The sequence below is a fragment of the Lucilia cuprina genome, chromosome 3 (genome assembly GCF_022045245.1).
Source record: "Lucilia cuprina isolate Lc7/37 chromosome 3, ASM2204524v1, whole genome shotgun sequence".
Taxonomy (NCBI): domain Eukaryota; kingdom Metazoa; phylum Arthropoda; class Insecta; order Diptera; family Calliphoridae; genus Lucilia; species Lucilia cuprina.
This window is the reverse complement of record NC_060951.1, coordinates 17,654,887-17,679,448: the sequence shown is the minus strand read 5'-3', so window position 1 is coordinate 17,679,448 and position 24,562 is coordinate 17,654,887. Positions and strand designations below refer to the sequence as shown.

The 24,562-nt window shown below is 32.9% G+C and overlaps 1 protein-coding gene across 3 annotated transcripts in view; it reads right to left on the bottom strand.

The window, feature by feature from the left end:
- Positions 1 to 1,746: 1,746 nt before the first annotated feature.
- The window catches only part of LOC111684475 (zinc finger CCCH domain-containing protein 18), a 37,913-nt gene continuing 15,097 nt past the window's right edge, over positions 1,747 to 24,562 (bottom strand). For all 3 annotated transcript variants that reach the window (XM_046947603.1, XM_023446649.2, XM_023446651.2), the window contains 3 exons: positions 6,446 to 7,112; positions 2,390 to 3,166; positions 1,747 to 2,325 (listed from right to left, as the gene is read on the bottom strand). In XM_046947603.1, coding sequence (XP_046803559.1) covers positions 1,762 to 2,325; positions 2,390 to 3,166; positions 6,446 to 7,087 — 1,983 coding nt within the window. In that variant the 5' untranslated portion in view covers positions 7,088 to 7,112 and the 3' untranslated portion in view covers positions 1,747 to 1,761. The remainder of the gene's footprint in view (positions 2,326 to 2,389; positions 3,167 to 6,445; positions 7,113 to 24,562) is intronic.

Genomic DNA, 24,562 nt, shown 5'->3' with positions numbered 1-24,562 from the left:
CAATTAGTCTGTGCTCCTTTCTTCTCAAAACACTGGAAAGTATCATTGATATACATCTGAGAATGAATATCAATCCTGACCTCTTATCAGCGTCCCAACATTCCTATATGAAAGGTAAATTCGTTGAGACTCGCTAGTGGGTCACATAGAAAAGACTCTAGAGCAGGGGGAGTACACACTTGTTGCCTTCCTCGATATTGAGGGGGCTTTTAATAATGTACACCCTGAGTCGATAATATCGGCTCTACATGGCCTGGGAATAAACCAGCCTATCCAAGCTTTCATAAAGAGACTATTGACTAAAAGGGTCATCGTCTCGGAAATGGGAGCAGCAACTGTCACGAAAGAGGCTAGTCGCGGAACACAAGGTGGAGTTCTGTCTCCATTACTATGGAACCTTTCACTGAATCCCCTTCTCATGGAACTTAGGTCCAAGGGATTCGGGGTCATTGCGTATGCGGACGACGTGTCTGTCGATGTATCTAGAAAGAATCTGGACACTATATCGCACAGAATGGAATCTGTCTTAGATCACTCAGTACTTGGAGTACAAATAGTGGACTAAGTGTTAATCCAGCCAAAAAGGAACTTGTTCTTTTCACCAGGAAATACAAGTTACCCACTTTCACTCTCCATGATGAATTGGTTACCTGTTGATCTAATGGCTCAGGAGGGTGCCCTCAACTCAACGATTAGACTTAGTACAGTGGCCTAACTTAGAGATGGAATCTATCCTCCGTGACGGTTCGTATCAGGTCTTCACCGATGGCTCTAAATCGAGAGATGGCGGTGGCTTCTATATTGCACGTACTGGAACGGAAGTCTCTTTCAAACATCATGACTCTAAACGTGATGGCGAAACATTCCATTCTTTTTCTTTTCAGGTATCACAAATGGATCACAACATGGACACAAGTGTGCCCCTAATGCGAACAGCAAGGGACAGCCTGCTTACCTAACCTAACCTCTTGGATCAAAGAACGACGGCGCTAAACATCTCTGTCGAGGGACGTAAATCTGAAAATATTGGTGGTTGTCTTTGAAAGCCTCCTTGACTTTGAAGGGCACGCAAACTACATCAACCAAACGGTTCGAAACAGAAATAAGGTCCTTAAAGTTGTAGCTGGCAATTCTTGCCTGTGGATAAAGACGATTGTAGCGATATAAAGGCTATTTGTGGCTCTCTTCTCAATTATGCTGCCCCAGTATGGACCTCTTTCTTCTGTGATGCCTAAGTGCAAGGTTTACAAAACGTTCAAAATAATACACTTCGAATAGTGTCCCGTTTCCTCATTCTGTAAACAGCGGCATTTCCCATGGTAGAAATTATGACTTGATTGGTCTACTAATAAATTGTGAGATCTGTTGGCCTTTAATAAGTCATGATTTAAGAGTATAACATTTTTAATATTTTTGCAAATATTAAAATGGCCCTAGCGTGTCTAAAAAGACCACTTAAAATTAAGAAGGAAAATTTTTCACTACAAATCGCGCTCAACTTTTAAATCTAGTTGTCGAATTGTATAATAACTGAACTTAATTCTAACCTAAATTCATCAAAGACACAAATTTAAAATTCGATGACAAAAATACTTTTGAATCGATTTTAGAAAATTAAATTTGTGCGTGTGGTTTTTGATAAATACAAATAAATACAATTCAAAAACATAAAAATATAAAATACTGAAATTGCCAAGACATCAAGGATAGACCAATATAATCAATGCGTAATAAAATCAAACGTAATTAAAAGCGTGATGTTCATTTTATTAATAAAACGTTAGAAAACTTACTTGGGGATCCCCTTGGTTTTCTTGGTGGGGGAGTAAGTGATGGTATATTTCGTCCACCGGATCTACGTGTTATTGAAGGTGATGTTTTGTGTGAACTGCTATTATAACGACGTCTATGGCGGTCAAGTGGACTAAGGGATCGACTGGAGTCGGAACTGGAGTCAGATTGTGAACTACTTGAACTTGTATAAGACGAATTACTGCTGTAACTACGACGCTCTCGACGCCTTTTATCTCCATGATCACGAGATCCCCCTCGTCCATTTGGTGATTTTGAACGCATCCAAGGATCATTCCAGTCATCACTACGGCCTATAGGCTCTACTCTTTGTACAATCACTTCCCGAGCAGGACGAATGCGTCTCTCATCTTCATACTGTGGCATGCGATGAGGAGGGAGCTCTCTATATCGAGTAGATCGACCATATGGATCAACTTCATCATAATGTGTCAAAGGTGGTCCTCGCCCATAACGATCACCGCTATTATAAACATCTGTTGCTGATTCAACATATAAAGAATGTCGAGCATTCTTTAAGAGCATAATTAAAATGAAATAAGAATTTAAAATAAATAACCAATAATAAAAAACTTACTTCGGAAGGAGATAATCTTTCTTTTAAATAGTATGGATCTTTCTCTAACTCATCTGGCGATAGCGTTAAATTCATTTTTTTATCTTCAAAATCCATATCTTGCTCCTTTCGCTTATTGGCTTTTCTCATCATTTCCTTTGCAGTTCGTAGACCTCTTTCCCAGGCACTTTCAACAACAACTGGCCCATCTAAGGATACTTTGCGAGTTTCATGATTCGGTGGATAGACACCAGTATTATGATGTAGAGAGGAACTTCGATGATGTACTGCAGGACGTTCATTACGATAATCGTGGAAATCTGAAGTATGTAGAGAATAATTAGTTCCACGATTTCCTGCATTACTTCCACTAGGTGGCAGTGGAACAGGTCGAACTAAGTCGAACATGGTATAATTCCCCTTATCAGTTACCCCAGGATGAAGAAAACGACAACTCATACCCCAAGTACATTGTCCACGGGTGTAAAATCTACATACTGGTTTGGGTTCTGTTTCCTCTGGTCGTTTCTCATCCTCATCTGAAACTTCTCCCTCTTCTAACTCATCTTCTTCTTTTTCATCCTTTTTTGATATATTTATTTTTTCCTCATTTTTATAATTTCCATTTTCAGATTCTTCTTTTGCTTCATTCTTGCTAGCTTCATGACATTCACCTTCTTCGGCTTCAAAATCTAAAGCGTCTTCATCATGAGCTTTAACCAAATCCTCGAACGATTCTTCAGCATTGGCTTTTGTACTTATTTGTTCGTCTTCTTTAGGAGGTGTTGTACTTTTTTCCTATGTATAATGCACAAAAAATATTATTATTTTTTTTCTCAATAAAAAATTATATGTGTAGACTGTCAAACTTAATTGGTTACTATTAGTATTTATATTCACCCCTATTCTATTTCGTGTATAATACGAAATATTATTTAATAAAACCCTTTTCCATTTTTACGAAAGTACGAAAACCTTTCATAATATTTTTTTCTTTAATTTTTGCGAAATTAAACATAATGATATTAATTATATTATGATTAAATAAAACTACAACATTTTTATAAAATTTAAGAAAAAGTATAATATTATTTTCACAAAATTCCCTTTTTTTAATTTATGTAAATTAATTTTTTCAAGAATATTTTGCATTATACTAAAATATTTCGTACAATTTCGTATATATTACGAAAGAATTTCGTGGTGCGAAACAACGAACGATTCGTACAATGTACGACATTTTTCGTATATATTAGGCATGAATTTTTTTTCAGTGTGCATTTCAATTCGAATCGAAATTTTCTCCGTTTGGCAACTTTGGTATTCTGCATTTCGATTTGAACCTCGTATGCAGAATACATACAATCGTAAAGCATTGAAATTAAAACGAAAAATTATTGACGCAACAAAAGCTAAATAAAAAATATCGGAAAGAGAATCCCATAAGGCCTCTTGGAATAATTAAACGGTATTAGAACCTCAAAAATGGTTTTTATTCCATTATTCAGTATCTGGGATGGAAATATTTTTATTTTAAGTACTTTGAATTATTTTTTTTTTTTTTTTGTTTTCACAAAATGCTTATTGGAAAGTAAACACCTACTAAGTCTATTCATAATGTCGGTAAATTATTAAGATTTTTTGAGTTTTTTTTTTAATATTTTTCGGGATTTAGAAAGCCCGAAAATTTTGGGATCTCGATATCGGTATTCAAGGATTTATTTAAAAATCTCGAATCCCGGAATTTAAAATAGTAGGAGTCCATTTGGTGGGTAATAGCATAGAAGGTGAGGTATTGTTTGATCTTCCTCCTCATTATTACAACTCCTACAGTAATTGTTATATACAAAACCCATTCTCCTTTCGTGATTGCCAATAGCACAGTGCCATGTTATAAAGAGCATCGTATAGAGGCCAAATTGATTTAAGCGATTTAATATAGTTCGTTCTGAACCAGTAACTTACAGTTAGTAATATAGACAAATTTCTTTCATATAGGCACGAATGTACAGTAAAAATAATCCATTCCGGCAAAAAAATGTTATTTAATAGGAAGGAATAACTTCATGATTTCCTTTGTGCTAGAATACGCACAATACGTTTTAAAAACATGCCGAAATTCTAATAAATTTGTCATAAGTGAAGGCATGAAACTCTGTTATAGGAATTGTAATATTCACTATAATTTGGTATTCTCATAGGATTCAAATGAAACGTGCATTTCATACAATAATTATTAAAATAACATTAATTTTATTAGATTTTTGAGATTAATATTTGTTAAAATTAGTAATATAAAGACTTAATATTACTAAGTCCATTTTAACTTCTTGCTTAATAAGAAAAGAAAATACCAAGTTGGTTGAATGTCTAACTGATTTTAAAATATGTTAAAAAGAATAAATTTTAATAAGTTATAAATGTTCTATTTTGTTGTCATATATAATTTTTAATTCTAAATTTTCGCTAATTTTTTCACGATAAAATGTTGTTTCATTGATTTAAGCTATTTGTTTAATATGTATTTTCTGAAGATACTTTAAATATTTTTAAGGAAAATATTACAATAAATATAGAAAAAATATGAAAAATAAAATTAATAATAAAAATTATGTCTAATGCTACATAAATCTCTTTTAATTAAGTTAACAATCTGAATTTCTTTTTGAAGTTTTTAAGACATTTTTAAAGTGCGGAATAGGTAGAATTTATGAAGACATTTAGAATGAGTTGTATTGGCATTGTTATTAAAGAAGTCATGAAACTTAAATTCACTTTGCACCAATGCAAAATTTTTTTTTGCTGGGTAAAAATTCATAATACTTTCATTAATGTATTTTATAATAAATATGGTGCACCAATGAAAATTTGCATAATATATAATAATAATCGGTTCATTGGTTATAAGCACTCATTTAATTGACGAGTTTTTTTTTTCAAATACGAACCCATGCTTGGCAATGACAGGCTAATGTTTAAATCATGCATGTTTTACCTAAATATGAACCTATGCATTTACTACATCTTTTGCACGTCTTTTTTGCTGGTATGCTTAACATTACGAAAATGGATAAATAACTTTTTCGTAATATATACGAAAATTTCGTGTACATACCCATTTTTGATAAATATTATTTAGTTATTTTTACAAAAATAATTTCGTTGAGAGATGTAAAATAAAATGAAAGTAACGATTTTTTTTTGTAAAAAATAATTTAGTAATATACAAGAATTATTTCTGATATTACAAAATAAAATTATTTTGTTTGTTATTTTAACTTTAAACGAGATAAACTAAAATAATTTTAAATTAACAAGAAATTAGCTGCCTCATTTCATAAGGTTAAGAATGCGAACAATTGATAATAAATATTTTGATTTATTTTAAAGTAGAAGTATGAATATGTAATCGACCTAATCTTTATGGAAATAATATTTTAATAATACAAAAAATAATAATCTTTGAAGTATCTGTTAAACATACAACAATTTGTTTTTTTTTTCAGAATTTACAATAATAATTTTTAAATGAACTAACATATGTATGAAATTTAAAAAAAATGTAAAATATTTTTTTTTTTTCTAAAATGATATAAAATTAAAAAAATAAATAAATAAATAAATAAATAAATAAATAAATAAATAAAGCAATTAAATTAAATTTTTTTATTATACTAAAATATTTCGTACAATTTTGTATATATTACAAAAGATTTTTGTGGTGCGAAGCTTATCCGGATACAGTTTTTATAGTGACACTAAAGTTTATTGTAGAAAATTTGGAACTATAATTGTTATACATAGTTCTAAATTTACGTCATTTAATATTAGCTATCAATATTAGGCCACACTCACAACTGTAATTTGCGATTTATTTTTCACAAATGTTAATAAAGGCTACAGTTTAACTTTTACGAATAAAATTAAAAAAATAATAACTAGTCATGATTTTTGTTTAGTTCTTCCTTTCTGTTTCTCTCAACTCACTTAAAAAACAAAATATAACTAGTAAATGGTGTTAAAATATTTTAAAAACCAAAGTTCGCTTTTAAAATAAATAAATTTTGCTTTACTTACATTCAGTTGATATTTCTTTTTTTCCAGTTTTTGGCGCAGATCAGTAATATTATTTTCTTTTTCACCGAAATCGTAACCATCAGTTATATTAACCTCTTCAACTGACAATTTCGTATTATAAACTGAGCTCCGTTTTTCGCTTTCTAAATCACTGACGTCACTAAGATCTTCATGAGTTATATTTAACTCAGAATTTTCTTGGTGACATTCAGCACTGTTACTTCTACTATGATTAGATGACAAACTACTCTCTCTTGAACTATGACGAGAGATTAAAGAAGGCGAGGTTGATACATTTATTTTATTCTCGATGACCTTATCACTCTCAGCACAGTCTAAACTTATTTTTTTGGGGGGGTTTACATTGTTAGATGATTTTGTCTCATCGTCTTCATCATCACTAAGAGAAGTATTTGAAGATGAATCTGAATCAGATTTGGATTTCGAGCGTGAATTATGTGAGTCTTCATATACGGATCCCGAACGGCGCGATCGTCTACTTCTTGAACTGCTTGTTGGGCTTGTTTCTACAATATGTGATGGAGTGGCATGCTTTATTTCATTGTAATTATTTGAATTCTGCGAGGAGTGTGATGAACTGTTTGATGCTGAAGAACCAGGTCGGGAATCATCAGAATCCATTCTTAACAAAGTTTGTGCAGATCACCTAAAGAATGTTTATTAAAAAATATTAAATAGGAAATAACAAAAAATACGGGGTTTTTAAACAATTCATTCCAGAAAATTATAAATGTTATCAAAACATGAGTAACTTATTAATATTATACACCATATTAGTGGGATTTTGGTTCTATATCCATCTTAAAGTATACCAATCGATTCTGAATCGATTTAGTCAAGATAATTTGATAAAACTTGACACAAAGTTACTTTTGGACCAAGAATGTAACTTTTGGTAAAATCGCTTAATTATTTTAGCTGATAACTATGTTAAATGTTATAGTATCTCTACCAAAATTATCACAACTTAGTTTTGTGAAAGTCTGAATGTTACTGGTGATTTTATCGGGCTTCATATAACTCTAGCCCCCATACAAGGACCCCTGTAGAAAATGATTTTAAAACAAATAATTAGGGCAAAAAAATAACTTAAAAGGTGTATTATTCAAAATAAACCAGATTTTTTCTCATACTATTGACTAGGGTATCATATGTTTGCTAGACCCCACTTAAGGTTCTTATTTGTTCTAGTAGCAAAAAATTAAAAATTCTATTGGCGTCGTTGAGTTGTGTATTTTGTTTTTGTAAATTCTGTTCGTATATTTTAATGTAGGTTATTTATATTGCGTTATTTTATTTTTCGTAATGTGTGTTTAGATGCCTTGTGAATTTTTTTTATTTCGTTTAGCGTTGTTGTTGTTCATTTTCTTTTTCTTTTGGTGTAATAATAATGTAGATGAGAAAATTTAAAATTTATAAAATATGTTTAAAATACACTATGGTGAAGGGTATATAAGATTCGGCACAGCCGAATATAGCACTCTTACTTGTTTTTCATCATTTATCTTTTCAGTAAAGAATTAAATTTTTATTTATTTTTTTATGCGATTTTGTTTGACTTTTGAGGGAATAATTTGGAAAAGTGCGGTTTTTTATTAAAAACAAAATTGAACATTTGATAGATCAGAAAAGTGTGACGAACCCAGCGCCTGATGACGGAACGATTGTAATTGTTTCCTTCTCTTCTTCATTTTGACAGCTCCTACAAAAGTCATTATATGGAATACCAATACGTATAGCGTGGTTTCCGAACTTTGAATGACCGGTAAGAACCGATAACAGAGCGCTGAGATATATTCTGTTTAGCCCTATAATGTAGGATGTTTTATGAGAATCCATACGAGGCCACAGTAGCCTAGCGATCGAGCAAGTGTGCTCCTGAGATCACCGTTCCTGAGCTGATCTAAAGCAATAATCAAGTATTTGTTTCTTGATGACCGTTAAGGGGACACCACAGAACTGGTCTATATCCAGTATGGACAACCTCATGCCGGCTTTTGCCAAAATGTCAGCAGTAGTATTGCCAGTTATATCCCCGTGTCCTTTGACCCAAACGAGGGTAATTCTTGAATGTCTCGCCATCTCATTTAGAGACGCCCGGCATTCTTGGACAAGTTTTGATGTAGAATACACACCTATCAGGGATTTGATGGCGGCTTGACTGTCAGTATAAATTCTGATATCCCTGTTAGATATCCGATAGTACTTAAGCCAATTAGATGCCCTCTTTATAGCTGAGATGCCTGTAAAATAGTACATTCGTCGTTGAGTCGGAAAGAGATTTTCGTCCCGAATTCTTCAATGAATATGCTACCGCTGACACCTTTAGTTGTTTTAGAGCCATCTGTATACACATTAAAGCTTTCAACACTATCAGGAGTCAATTCATTATAATCACAGATTAAACTATACCGGAAGTTTCTTGAAATGCACGGTTCCGGAATATATCTATATATAGTAAACGTGACTTTATAATTTCTTTATTTTTCTTTTCTCATACTTTATGAATAATTTAAAAATTGCTTAATAGTCACTAATCTCTCACTTATGTTTATTATATATTAAACTTATTTTTTTATATATTAAATTTTAAATAAATACAATCAATATATTTCACACAACTGATCGCTATAAACTTAATATATTTACTGAAATGTTGAAACACTACACCTAAATTTTTTGAGCAAGAATAATTCTGCATTGAATTATCTTGTTAGGGCCAATCTTTAGGTGAAGGATTAAAATTAATCCTCGAACGTTCTTTATGAGTACCCAATTTGTTAATTTTGTTTGCTAGTTTAAGCGCCAAATGGAGGTGGTTTAAACTTGCGCAAGATATGCAAAAGTGTAAACAGCTGATGCAAAAAAATACATTTTTTACATTAAAATGATTGATTTATCGATTAGTATAAAGTATAAGGACTTCACAATATATATTTTTTTAATCTCACCAACTCCCTAGAAGAAAATTTAAATGGATGACAATGACTGAGGTTGCTTTCGTAAAAAAAATAATAATGAAGTGGTGTGGCAAATAATACATTAAAATTAATTTGGTGTCACCCATTTTCTATGTCGTTTAGCTTCTACAATGCCCTTATAAGGAATTTGAGTAAGTTGACAGTTATCAATATCTTTTATAATATAGCGATCGTTAGATAATACTTTGTCCACAATTAAAGGTCCTCGATATTTTTCAATAAATTTTTTGTTCTTACCCACAGTATTATCAGTATTCATGACTACAACATAATCTCCTGCTGAATATTGTTTACCAGGCATATGATGTTTGTTAAAATAGTTTTCGTTGTTTTTCTGGGATCGTTCAATTTCTTCTAACGCTTTTAGTCTCTGTGATTCTAAATCACGACTATTCTGGTTTTCCATTTTATCGTCCAAATATTCTGTTAATGCATCCACTACTGCACCTCGCTGTTTTACACCAAATAATAATCTGCTTGGTGTATCTTTTGTAGACCCATGTACAGTATTGTTTATAGCATACTCAACTTGAGATAATTTTAGAGACTAATCAGCATGATCTATCGGATTACTAATCTTACTTAAAATACCCTTAATGATACGATTTACTCGTTCAACTTGGCCATTAGCCTGAGGGGATGCCACTACCACCTTAATATGTTCAATATTATTCTTTAAAACAAAATTTGCGAATTCCATAGATGTAAAACAAGAACCTCGATCTGTTATTAATCTTTTTGGTCTACTATAATAGTTAAAGTATTTTTCTAAAGAACAACAAACTTCTTTAGTACTGGTTGAATTTACAGGATATAATCGGACAAATTTTGTAAATGCATCTATGACAACTAATATGTGCTTACGTTTTGATTTCAATGATGGAAGTGGTCCAAAATGATATTTGTAACAAATCGTTGAAAATTGGCTGGTGCATTCTTAAGACCGAAAGGCATTCTTAAATTTTCATACTGTCCATGAGGTGTCACAAAGGAGGTCAGTGGTATCGAATCTTTTTCAACTTCTATGTGATAAAACCCATCTTTTAAATCTAAAATAGTAAACCATTTTTTCCCTCCCACATATTCTATACAATCCTCAATCAGAGGCAATGGAAAATTATCTCGAATTGTCTTTTTATTTAATGCCCTATAGTCTACACACATTCGTGTTTCACCACTTTTCTTTTAGTTAAAACAATAGCGGATGCATAAGGTGAACTACTGGGACGTATAATATTTCTATTTAACAGATCGGTTGTTATCTTTTGACTTTTGACTTTCTTTTGACTTCATCTCGATCTCGTAAAGACAAACGACGAGGAGAACAATAAACTGGCACATCATCAGATAAACGAATTTTAATTTTGTAGTCATGTGGTTTTTTAATAATATCTGTAGGATTTATATAAAACTTATCTATTATGTTATTCAATTTCAATATTTGTTCATCACTTAGCTTCGAATTGTAATTAATAAAATCTTTTGAAAGTTCTTGAGTGTCAGTCAACTGAAAGTCTGAATTACCCTCAGCATTAACTTTAGACACCAAAGAAATTTTATCTGTATTATATATTTCCTGTTTAGAATCAAATATGCATACATTTTTATCATCTAATCGTTTAACATGAATTAGATTTATATTAAATTTTTTCATAAAATTCCTACCCAATATCATTGAAATTTTAATATCATTATCTGGTATTACAACTAATTCAATTGATTTAACTATATTTTGAAATTTAATTTGACAAGAAATTATGCCATACATTTTCATATTACAATTTCCGATTCCAACATAGCGGGTTGGAATTAGACCTTCAGAAAGTTGAATACATTTTGGCACAATTGTTTTCGAAATTAGATTAATTGGGCTACCCGAATCAATTAAACATGAAACATTAAGGTAATTAGCATATTTGTTTCTTAAAGGTAGGAAAAATGCCACACTCACCATTAACATTGGATCAACAACAACAATTTCATTAGAATTAACAACATCTTCTGGAAAAACTGACGCTGAAATATTTTGACGGTTAGGACAATTACTGGGATGAGTATCGTAGTAAACTTAGTGAATACAAGAAAGATGCTCGTAAAGCCAAACGAGACTCCTAGAAACTTTTCTGTGAACAGGTAGACAGCGTAAATGACGTATCGAAGATAAGAAAAATTCCTACAAAAAACTCATGTCCAACCGGAATCTATGGTCGACGACACGGGCAGGAGGCTGTAGGATATATAGGAGACACTGAAACTTCTAATGAACTCCCATTTCCCACCCGGTATATCGAGGCTAACACGGAAATTAAAACCGTCTTTAATGAAGTTGTTTACAACATAGGTGCATCTTTTGATAGCAAACTATATACACTGGCGGCATTGACATCGAAGGCGCCTTCAATAACGTGCACTCTGATACTCTTATCCAATCCTAAGGCCAGTTTTATGTTGGTACTCCGTAACTGGATCAACCACATGCTAAGGAATAAATGGATAAGCTGCAAGATATACGAGGTATTTCGCGACATACCACAGGGTGGCATTTTATCACCTTTACTCTGGGTTACCACAATTAATAGCCTCCTAAGGACCCTAACCGAGAAAGGACTTAGACTTGTCTGCTATGCAGACGATGTCGTAATACTTTTAAAGGGAATCCTTTTCCTTTAAAAATGATGAGAAGGAGAAAAAAGACAAAAATTTATACGTATACCATTGATGCCTGGGCAAGGAGATACCAGTGACTGAAGTACTTAGGTGTAGTCCTCGAACGCAAATTTAAATGGAGACACTACATAGAGGATAGGATAACCTGACAAACGGTGGGTAGAACCACGTAAATCCTTCGGGTGACCCTGATGAGAGCAAGATGAAAAATCTGCTCAAAATGAGCAAGTCTGAAGTTAGTGTGATAATACGTATTCTGAGTGGACATACAGGATTACGAGCACATTTATGCAAAATTTGACGTGCGGATTCAGAAGTATGTAGAGCATGTGAAGAGGACAGTTAAAGTCTGGAGCAAAGTTAAATCCAAGTATCTTGGTAGTGATGTTATTCCGGAGATAACATTGCTGACTTACACTGATTGGAAAATGAGTTTCTGAACACTGAAACATAACACAGGGAGACAAAATAAACGAAAATTGAAATACCTGGGAAGTGACAATATTTTTCTGAAAGTTGGAACCGAGTAGAACAAGAATATATTTTTGAAATTGTCAAACACCTCCAAATATTGATTTTGATTTAGAATTCAGAAGCTGAGGCCTATATAAAGATCTTTTTCTTAATACAAAATTGTTCAAAAACTGATTTTCTGAAGGATGTTTTATATAGGGGTAGGGTTAAATATGGGCCGATCTTCGAAAATTTCGGTGGAAGGATTTATGTTTATATAAAAGTTATATATGTATTGTTCGGACCTTATCTGATTAAATTTATATAAATAACTTTTATATAAATTTAAACCCTTCCACCAAATTGTATGAGGATCGTCCAATATTTAGCCCTATCTCCCATATAAAGCATCTTTCGGAAAATAAGTTTTTGAACAATTTTGTATTAAGAAAAAGATCAACAAAGTTGCGTTTTTCTCAAATAATCAATTAATAAATAGTACGGTTCCTGTATAAAATACTTAAAAAAATATCTCCAAACATGGACAACGATTCAAAACTAAAATGAAAAATATGTTTGCTGATGAAATGAACACATATTTCTCCAGGTTACTTAAACATTATATATTTCATTATATACCCCAGCTTCTGATTTCTAAATCCGTGAAAAAATTAAAATCGGTTCAAATTCCAAATTCTACTATGTAGGAAAACCGGTTTTTTTACCCGAAACTCAAGATTTTGGAGGTGTTTGGCAAATTTCAAAAACTTTCTTATTTTACTCGGATAGTATACATCCTCCTATCAACCTAACCTAATCATTTGCGTTTCATTTTGGTATATTAATTCGAACTAGTATTTAACAAAAATAGGATAAAAATTAGGAAGTAATGTAATGTTTTTGTAAAAAATTTTATTTAGCACTGACAAACATAACGTTGTGCCTAAATAGTGACTAGTTAGTTCATGTATCCAAAATTAAACTCAAATTTGCTGGCAGTGATATAGGCGAAACTCATGCGGTTGTCAAACAAAAATTGTTATTCTTTTCACTCAGACAAGTTCTGAGAGAATTAAACGCACTCACAAAACTATATTTTATTTGCTTTCATTTTGTACCTTATTAATTATTAAATTTTTATTTTTCTAACAATCAATAAAAATATAATTTTATCGACATTTAAACATTTTGATGTTTATAACCTGATTTAGAAAATGGTGGTAAGTGTATTTTATTTCCTCCTGTTCTGTATTTTGAATGAATGAACGATTTATGAATAAAATGTTGTATGGAAATTTTGATCTATTATCTATATAAAATGTTGTTTATGAACAGGAAAATCAAAATATGCAAATGCATGTTATATTTGTCCAACTCACAACCCCTTGTTTCTGCGTATCGTGCATATTTTTGTATTAGTTTTATAAAAAAATTATTGGTAAATTCAGATGTAGTGAATTTGAAATCAAATAAAAAGGACATTCCTCGAAAATTCATAACAAACTATTTTACTAAATACGAACTCATACTCGCCAATATCACGCTAAGGTTAAGATCAGTCATGTTTCACCTAAAAATGAACCAGTTTATTATCAGATGAACCAATGCATTGACTACTTTTTGTGCGTAATTTGTTTGCTGGGTTTATTTATTTCGTATATAGTACATACACCGGCGTATAGAGACAGATGAAAAAATCACAACTACACACTTTTAGTATTTTTTCAATGAAATTGCACTGAAAAAAATATTTGGCTATTTTCAATTTTGAAGTTTAAATTGCACTACTATAAATTGGGAATATTTATAAACAAAATATAATCAATGGACATACGAATGATAATTTCTTCACATAGAAAAAACATTTCAAATTAAAATGTACAAAAAAAGTATGTTGTTTTTGTAAATTATGCTATTGTTTTTGTTTTTCAAATTGCGTTTGCAATTACTCAAACAAAGTGACATCAACCTACTTTGTTGAATGCTGCCAAGCAACTAAATAAAATATTTTTATTTAGTTGCTTTATTTTGACGCTTATCTTGAGAAGTTCGTATGCAATCATGCTGTATACATGTAAACTGCCGAAAATCTTCGTATTCAGAACAATACTAACACCGACGTCTGATATAGTGTCACACACGTGACTACATGTGAATACACATCTTTTAAGCAAAAAATTAATTTCATAAAGTAAATAATTAAAAAAGTGCTTTAAAATATGAAATAATATGAAAAATAATTCATATTAGTGCTGTATTAATTTTTCAATATAATTGTATTTTTATAAATATATAAGAAGTTTTTCTTTCTTGTGGCTTTTCGTAATATAAAAATACAATTGCTGTTCACAAGCAGATATCAGTATAAATGAAAAAAGAGTAAAATCCTTATTGGTAAATAGCCGGTAAAATGGGAAAAAAGGGTAAATACCCAGGTGTTGACCAGAAACGTGGGTATAAACTACGTGACAGAAAATGTAGAGAAGAAACACAATATGCAGCATATATTAATTTTTATTAATAAAAAAAATAAAAATTTCTATAAACACATCATTATATTGTAAAAAGTTCTATCTGGCAATGCCATTTGATCCAAAATTCTGGGAGCTGCTTGTTTTTATTTTGATTTAAAAAAAATATATACACATCTATAATTTGTAATTTGTTTATAATAGATTTTATTTTTGTGCAATTTTTTGTTTTGTTTGGGACGAAATCATAATTGTTTCAAAGATAAAAAATTCCAAAGAATGAGAAATCAAGGAAAATCATTACGAGAAAAAGCAAAGGGCCTAGGAAGATCAATACATTTTGTACAAAATGCTGTATTAAAAAACAAAACTCGCGGAAGACCAAAGAAAACAATTCCAGATGGTCTTAATGGTTAATGGTTAAACAAGTAAGAGTGCTATGTATCTTATGTACCCTTCACCATAGGTGTATTTAAAGAAAATTAATTTTATAAAAATTAAATTTATTTTATTTTTCCAACTATATCATTTTTTATATCAATAGCAAAAGAAAAGAAATAACAATAACGCTAATCGAAATAAAAAAAAATACACTACACAATAAAATCTACCTATATCCAAATATATGAAAAGAATTTACAATAAAAATATTAAATATACAAAACTCAATGAAATCAACAGACATTCAAACATACGAAACAAATACAAATCACAATGAAACATACATGCATCTTTTTTCCAGTTCACAGCCCTACCAACAATTTCTATCCAAATTGTAACCTTAACGTCACCATAGGTGTATTTAAAGAAAATTAATTTTAAAAAAATTAAATTTATTTTATTTTTCCAACTATATCATTTTTTATATCAATAGCAAAAGAATAGAAATAACAGTAACGCTAATCGAAATAAAACAAAAAAAAAAAATACACTACACAATAAAATCTACCTACATCCAAATATATGAAATTTTTTTCTAATTTTATATTATCTGAGGGAATAAAAAGTGACCCCGTTCGGAAGAAACTTTTCCGCCTGTTTAATACTTATTTGATGAGTTGGTTTCGTTTCAAGTCATTTTTTATAGCATAAAAGTGCGTAAAAGCCGTAAATTTCTAGTTTTGTCATAACAATAGAGAAACTGGAAATTATTAAAATTTTACACTTTTTGTGTTATAAAGGCGAGTTAATTATATATATTATATATAATTATATATAATATTATATATAATTATATATAATATATATAATATTTTTTTATTTCTCCTTATTTAATATTTTTTACACTCACTAACCTCCGACAAGGTTAACTATCTTGTCGTGATGCGAGGGCTTAGCTACACATCGTGACTATAACTTACTGTGACTAATGATTCGATATCCAGCCACAGGAAGTTATGGTTTCAAAGAAGAGTATAACTAAAGGTTGCTCATCTTGTCAAGATAACGTAGAGTGGTATGTGCCTGTCAATTATACTTACATATATATGCACTGTTAAGATCAAGGTGAGTGGTACTAGTGCCGAGGGCCTGGATGGCTAGTCAGTTGCCTAGTCCACGTAAGCCGTCACTGCGTGGATTGTCCGTCTGAACGTGCATACTCGTAGGATTCAAAATAGAGAAACCAAACCTAAAAACAAACAAAGAGGAGAGTAGGGACACGACGGAATGGGATAACAGTCCGGACGTCAACAAGGATGACAGGGAGTTGGACAGTACATGGGAGAACGGTGACGTTAACCTTACTGACCTTCATGCCAGAATTGTTGAGCATGAAGGTCAGGTACTGTCCGACTTAGACGTGGAGGGTCTTCTGGAGGTGTCAAGTGACTCCTTTGGTGAAACTAGTGCCACACAGAAGCTGGGGAATTTATCTGTCTGACGAAGATCTTGCTGACAGTCAGACTGTTAAGATAACATCCCCTGCTAATGAGGCCAAGAGGATCCAAAAGGGACATTTGGGAGAAGACCGTCCACAGGTCATTCGGCAAGTAGCCGTGGAGGAGAAGCCAAGTGCCCCTCCACGAGATATTAATGATACAGACGAACGAAAGAGGTGAAGGCTAGAAACGGGACTTTGAGGTCTCTCGCATTTCTGTCTAAGATGGCAAAAGCAGATTCTTCAAAGTTCCCGTCAAGGGAGAGGCTCCTGCTTAGAAGGCGCCGACAAAGCGTCGCTAAATTCGAGAGAATATACGGTCCCGTTGGTGACGTTCTGGGTTGGTTCACTCCCTGGAGACAACAGGTGGATGCTGTTATCAATGCCTTCAAGTGGCAGTCATTGATCGGAATGATCCAGATGGGAGGATCAGTACCGATCTCTGGCAATCAAATGAAGGTAGGCTGATTGATGAAATCACCATATTTGAGGGTGGGTCGGAGGATGTATGGTGCGAAGGGCGTGAAGGTTGTCAATTGCGGTAACAAGAACTCCTTGGAATTCTTAAAATCGGCAATTGGCAAATGTAGCGACATTAACAGTGTGGATTCCACCACCCGTATGAACGGTGCAAACCATACTGGCAGTATTGGCCAAACAGAATGGTAGTCTTCTTACAGACCAATGGAGACATGTAACCTCACTGGTATGTAAGGAGAATACTGGCAAGGACTTTCGATTCGCTGTGGATCGGAAGTCCTGGATGAGATTTTGGGTGGCGACTGACCCACCCGGCTCTGAGGTGCGTGAGCTGACGGCATATGAGAGAAGTGCGATCCTTGTGATGGGCTTTGATGCTAATGCTCATCATTGCCAATGGGGCAGCATGGACATCAACAAAAGAGGTAAGTTAATGTTTGATTTTATAACTGATAACAATCTCATTATATGCAACAATGGCGACGTTCAGGAACAAGGATAGGGAGGCAGTTATAGATTTAACTTTAATTAACCGTTTAGTAGTTATTTACCAAAGAGGTGGAGAGAGGTTAGGTTATTTCATACCCAATGCCGGTAAGGCATCAAATTAGGTTAATCTAGAGGAGCTAAGTATCTAGGGATCTTCCTTAACAGCAAGCTGTCATGGAATGAAAATACTCAGGAAAGAATGAAAAAGGGTCTCAATGCCTATTACACATGCAAGAATTCCATAGTAAAGGATTGGGGTCTGCAACCAGATATGGTAAATTGGAGTTACACATCGATTGTCAGGCCTATTCTAACTTATGGTTGTATTGTCTGGTGGGAAACATTGAGAAAGGCAGGTACAGGAAGTTGCTCAATAAAGCTCAAAGGTGTGCCTCCATTGGCATTACTGGTGTCATTAGAATTACTCCGCAGGCGGCATTGGACATCATTCTGAACCTGTCACCTATAGAACACTTTGTAGCGGGTACGGCGGCTAGGAATCTACTAAGACTCTACGAGTCTTCGTTAGTGAAACCTTCGTGCGACAATCATACAAAAATTTTGTACGAAGTAGATAATTCTCTTCGTGGAATTACGGATTATGTTATCACGAACCTAGACTTCGGGAAAACACCTTTGATAGAATTTCCAACTAGGGATGTTTGGCTTGTATCCGATAGACTGTTTGGTGACTTATTTCGGTATTGGTATTTTAGGGTTATCGGTATTTTGGCTTATTTCGGTATTGATATTTTAGGATTATCGGTAGGGTTGTACTTCCATAACCACTTACTTTTCAATGACTACTATTTACCGTCTTCATTACATAGAAGTACTTTAGTAATGAGTTACATATAATGTGTTACAGAAGACTTTATTTTCTGGTGATTTCCTAAATTCTATGTTAATTCATAATAAAACAATTTTGAATGTCTGAACTTTTATTATTTACCTTTTCCAAATTAAAAAAATTTATAAACAACATTTTAATATGTAGGTAAGCAAACAAATTCTTTTAAATTTTCATACTAATTTGTGTTTATTTTTTGCTTTCCTTTAAATTTTTAATATAATCGCTTGATTTTTTTATAATTTTACAATAATCTATTATGTTTCTACTTTAAAAAAAGTATAAACCCCTGTAAGACCAAAATGTATAAGTCCGGCAGTTTTTGACAGAGCTAAATATTTGTGTCTGACATACTATCCAATAGTACTAACCAGCTTTGCCGTTTTGGGCTTTTCTTACCAAATTTGGTGGTAGGTTTGTCAAACGTATACTTTTAAAGAATTAAAATATTAAAATTTTGTACATTGACTGATAATGTCCTAATAAATTTTCCAATTGTTAAAATTTAAAATAATACTCTATGTTTTTGTAAATTATTTCTAAAGAGTAACACATCTAAAAACAAAATCAAAAAGTTTCCGTACATCATAATGCTTAAAACTTAAACGTGTCCTAAATTAGGTAAGCATCGTTTTAACAGCGAGTTCAATGAAATTCTCCTTGGAATAAGATCTCAAAAACTATTTTTCACAGATTCCGACTGATTTACTATTGATTTCGGTGTGAAAATTAGTAAAAAAAAGAGAATAAGAATAAGAAGCAAGAAACAAAAGCTCTGATTAAAATAACGAAAAATAAATATTAAACTGTTTAAAAAATAGAAAAAAGACTATTAAAACGTTTAATAAACCTAAACCAAATTGTGTATAAAATGATATTATAAAATAAATAAGTTATTGGACAATAATTAAACAATAAAAAAATAACCAAAAATGACTGATTGCAGTTCATGCAAGTCAGTGATTAGAGGAGAAACGGGCATCAGTTTGTGAAAAAATATACCATTGTACAAAAAAGTGTTCAGGAATCGATCAATATTCACTCGGGGTTTTAGAAGCAAACAACTTTATAAGATTTATGTGTGAGGACTGTATGCAGTATATTAGAAATGTTGATCTTGTCTTAGGAGAAATTCAAGATGGTGTAAGAATAAACAAACAAAACCTAAAGTAATACAAAAGGGAGTTCGAAACATCATTAAGACAAAATGAAAATGAAATTAAACAACTTTTGCAAGCAATCGAGAAAAGGTACGAAGAAAGACTTAAAATAATTGATAATACACAAAAAAAAAACTGTAAAAAAAACGTTCAAGAAATTATAAAACTTTACGGCACTATTAAAGACAACGAAAACAAAAACCAAGAAATGTGTAACAATATTGAACAAACAAATGTAAAAATGTGCAACGAAATAAAAAGTGTTCTTCTTCTATATTGTATCGCTCAACCTAGAGCGACGTAGTAGGGGGAAAAAACTACTGCAAATTCGAAGTTTATGTTGTAGTTTTTACTTATTATTGTGTATCTTTTTTTATTTTTGTTTTAATCTTCTTTTTTATATATCTTTCGGATTTCTTTTTTTTTAAATCTTTTTACTTCATTTTTTTTTCTTTTTTAGTTTATATGTATATATATAAATATTTTCGTTAAACGTTATAATGAGATCTTAATAGTTTAAATATATAAATCACAGTATTTATCACAAATTTGCTTAAAGGTAGGAGACAATACCAATTTCTTTACATACATATGTATGTAGCGTCAATATAAATCTAGAAGTAGAAGAAAATGAAAGTTTGTGAGAAAGTGTGAAAAGAAAGCGAAGGGAAAACATTGAACACAAAATGAATATATGAGACAAACATATACATTTGTAGACAATAAGGACATACATACAACATAGGTAATACATATACGAAACATATATATAAACTATATTAGAAGATAAAAAAGGAGAGCAGAAAAAAAGAAAAATAAACAAAAAGTGGAAGGAATTAGAAGACAAGGATGAGATTCTTGATTTGGAAATTACAGTTAAATTAGAATTTTGATTTCCGAGCTGAATTTAAATAATTCCATGTATAGTTCGGGGTTGTCAGTTTTTAAAATATTTGTTAGGGACATTTCCCCAAGGTTAAACCGGGTAATTCTAGAAATAAAATTCGATCTGAGCCTATGGTCAACGTCTGGACAATTGAAAAAAAGGTGATTTGCTGTCTGTACTTCACCACAGGAGCAGCGATTATTATCCTTAATTCCAATCTTACAAAGGTGATCCAAACACCTTGTATGATTGAATTTAAGGCGGTTGATAAACACTATAGTCGGTCTATTTAGGGATTTTACTTTAAACCAAGATGGTATGTTAATGTTATGAGAAATATTATAGAGGTCTCTTCCATAACTTGAGTTGTTCCACTGGTTTTGCCATGTAGTAACCCACTTCACTTTGTCTGAGGAGTTTAGTTCCGAACCGATTATAGGAATCTGGTCAGAGATTGCGTTAGTGTCGTGATTTGATGCGATCGAGTCGGCTATGACATTTCCTAGTATTCCCATGTGTCCGGGTACCCACAGAAAGTGGATCAACATGTTTTTACTTTTACAGTCGAGAAGCAACTCACGGATCTGAAATATATAAGGGTGAGTTTTACTCTTGGGATGGGAAGCCAGCGCTTGAAGAACTGACTTGCTGTCAGAAACGATCAAAATTCTATCGTAATCTTGAACTATGGCTAGTTTTATGGCCTCAGCTATAGCTAGTGCCTCCGCTGCAAATATAGATGAGTTATTGTTCAAGGAAAAATGTGCTTCTATGTTCATACTGGGGAACCAAACACCTGAACCAGCAGAGTTATTGGTTTTAGAGCCATCGGTATAAATATGATTAAAGTTTGACCAACGGCCTTCTGCCAATATTTTGAATTTTGATAATACTTCTTGCCGAATGCAGGAGGATTTTTGCACGTCTAAGAATTTTATCACAGGTCTATATAGACTTGCTTCTATGGGGACTGAGTACTGGGGATGGTTGGTTGTAGTTATGATATTGGATGACGAAGACTTTGATAATATCATTGATGGAAAGGGGTGTGTAAAAGATCTCGCTTCAGAAAGTTTTATAGCTTCTTCACGGGCAGGGTTGTTCTCGCAGGATAAAAGTTTGTTGACATATTTCTCGGAGAGAAATTTTAGTCGTTCAGGAAGTGGCATAACATTCGCCATTTTTTCAAGGCTCAAGGTATGTGTTGAGGTCATTGCACCTAGGGCAATGCGTAGCGCTTTCCATTGAATCCTCTGTAGCTTAATGAATTCAGCCTCTGGACAGTCTAAGAGAAGCGGAGCCATATATTCTATTTTGGGCCTGATAAGCCCAATATATAACCTAATCAGACATTCGCGGTCAGAGCCCAAGCTGACGCCACATAGGGACCTTAAAACATTGATATATTTTAAGCACCCTTTGCGAACTGACTCTACATGAGGTTTAAGGCTGAGATTTTTGTGAAATACAAACCCAAGAAAGTTGAAAGTCTCTGCGTATTCGATGGACTCAGGGCCAAGCATGAGCGTGGGGATCGATGGGCGTGTTCTCCTAGGGGTAGTAAATATTACGGCTTTGGTTTTTCTGGCTGAAATAGACAGCTGGAGTTCATTTAGACGTGATGAAATTATGTTAATAGCGTTTTGTACTTTAGATCTAGCAACTGTTATGTTAAGTTCAGCGCAATATACCACTATATCATCAGCATAGGCTAAGATGTGTATATCATCTGGTAAATTTTCAAAAATACTGTCAATGTATAGATTAAAACAAATGGGGCTTAGTACGCAGCCCTGTGGAACACCAGTAAAAGAGTGGCCGTTATCGATGTTATCATCGTAGCGTATATAAAGATCTTTTATTTGATACAGTAAATTATCCTCGCAAGATGTATAGGAATATTGAGTGAACAAAGCCTAGAAAATAGCAGTTCGATGTTGACGTTATCGAATGCTCCTTTAATGTCAATAAAGGCTGAAATAACCGTAGCCCCTTTAGACGTTTCAAGAGAGATGAAGGACCATAAAGCAACCACGTTATCTGTTGTAGATTTAGCCTTCCGAAATCCTGACTGAGTTTTGCTAATCAGATGCTTAGACTCAATGAACCATTCCAAACGGAAGTTGAGAATGCGCTCAAATAATTTTCTAAGACATGATGCCATTGCAATAGATCTGTAAGATGACGCAAGATTTGGTGGGCAAAGCTTTTTCTTTAGGGGAATTACTGAGTATTTATACCATGACGATGGGATTATACCTGATGAAAGAATGTTATTATACATGTCAAGAAGTTTGAATTTATTGCTCAAGTTTAGTAGTTTTAGATGACCATTGCGTACCCCATCTAAACCAGATTCGGTGTCCTTTGATAGAGTTAGTGCTCTGTCTAATTCATTGAAGGTAATTTTGGATGTCATTGGATGATCTTCTAGGGGTGGGCCTGGCATATAAAAAGTCCAAGGGCCGATTGGCCCCGCTAGGTTATCGCAGAAATCTGAAATACATTCTTTAAATCCTAGAAGGGTTTCGTATAAAGAGCCTCTAAAACACTTTATGGTTCTCCATAACCCTGAAAGCGTCATATTAGAGTCGATGTTTTCACAGAATTTCTTCCATCCTATACGTTTTTCGTATCTAATAGTGTATTTGTATTTACGTCTAGTTGAGGAAAGTTGCTCGAAATTTTTCCTGGAAGGGTTTCTGTAATATTTGCGTAAAGCAAGTTTTTGTTCTGCAGAAACTTTCCTACAGTTAGAATTCCACCAGGGGTTGGGATTCCTTCGGCGATTTTTTGGTTTATGTTTAAACTTTTCATAAAATAGTTCTCCGAATTTGTCAAATTGTTTGTCATTCGTAACATCCAAAAATTCTTTTGAATTAAAGATGTTAGAGATTTTCATATTTAGGAGAGATTTGAGATTAGTTTTGGGAACATAGAAATGGGAGTTTGTCCGTGTGATTGGTTCCGTCTCGAAAAAGGTCTCAATGATACAGTGGTCACTGCCAAGAGTTTCCCTATTAGGGATCCAGGTAGCAGAGACACTGAGGCTAGGTGAGACCAGCGTCAGGTCGATTGCCGAGATACTTCTACCAAAATATGTAGGGGATCCATCATTCAGCACCACAAGTCCTAAGGAATCGATGAATTCAAGAACTTTACAGCCACGCGGGCCGTCCTCGTAACCACCCCAGAGTGAATGGTGTGAATTAAAGTCTCCACAAATAATCAGTTTTGTAGTGTTCATCGACTGAAATATGGAACATAGATCAGAGGATCTAAAATTCTTTCCTGGGGGAATATAGATTGATACAATTGTCAACGAGCCCATTGTGCAATCTATCTCGCATCCACATACCTCAATAGATCTAGTTGGGGAACGTAGGTTAAGATTTTTAAAGCTTATGTTTTCATCAATTAGAATTGCGACACTGCCACCTATATTGCTACTAGATATTCTATCTGATCTGATTATAGAGTAACCTCCGATTCTAATGGTATCAGCTGGTCTCAAAAACGGCTCTGAGACAGGCTACTGAGATTTTGCCTTCCAGCAGAAATTGTTTTAGCTGTGATAGCTTATTTCTTATACTTAAGCAATTAAATTGACATATCTTCATGATTTGATTCAAGGTGGTTAAAAATTGGAGACAAAATTGTCTCCAGAATTCTTTTTTGCGTTATATTAACGTTATTGTTTTTATTTACAGCTTCCAACAATGACTTAAGGAAGGGTTCAATGTATTTGACTGAGTTAGAGTCTAGCAGTTTAACCTGTTT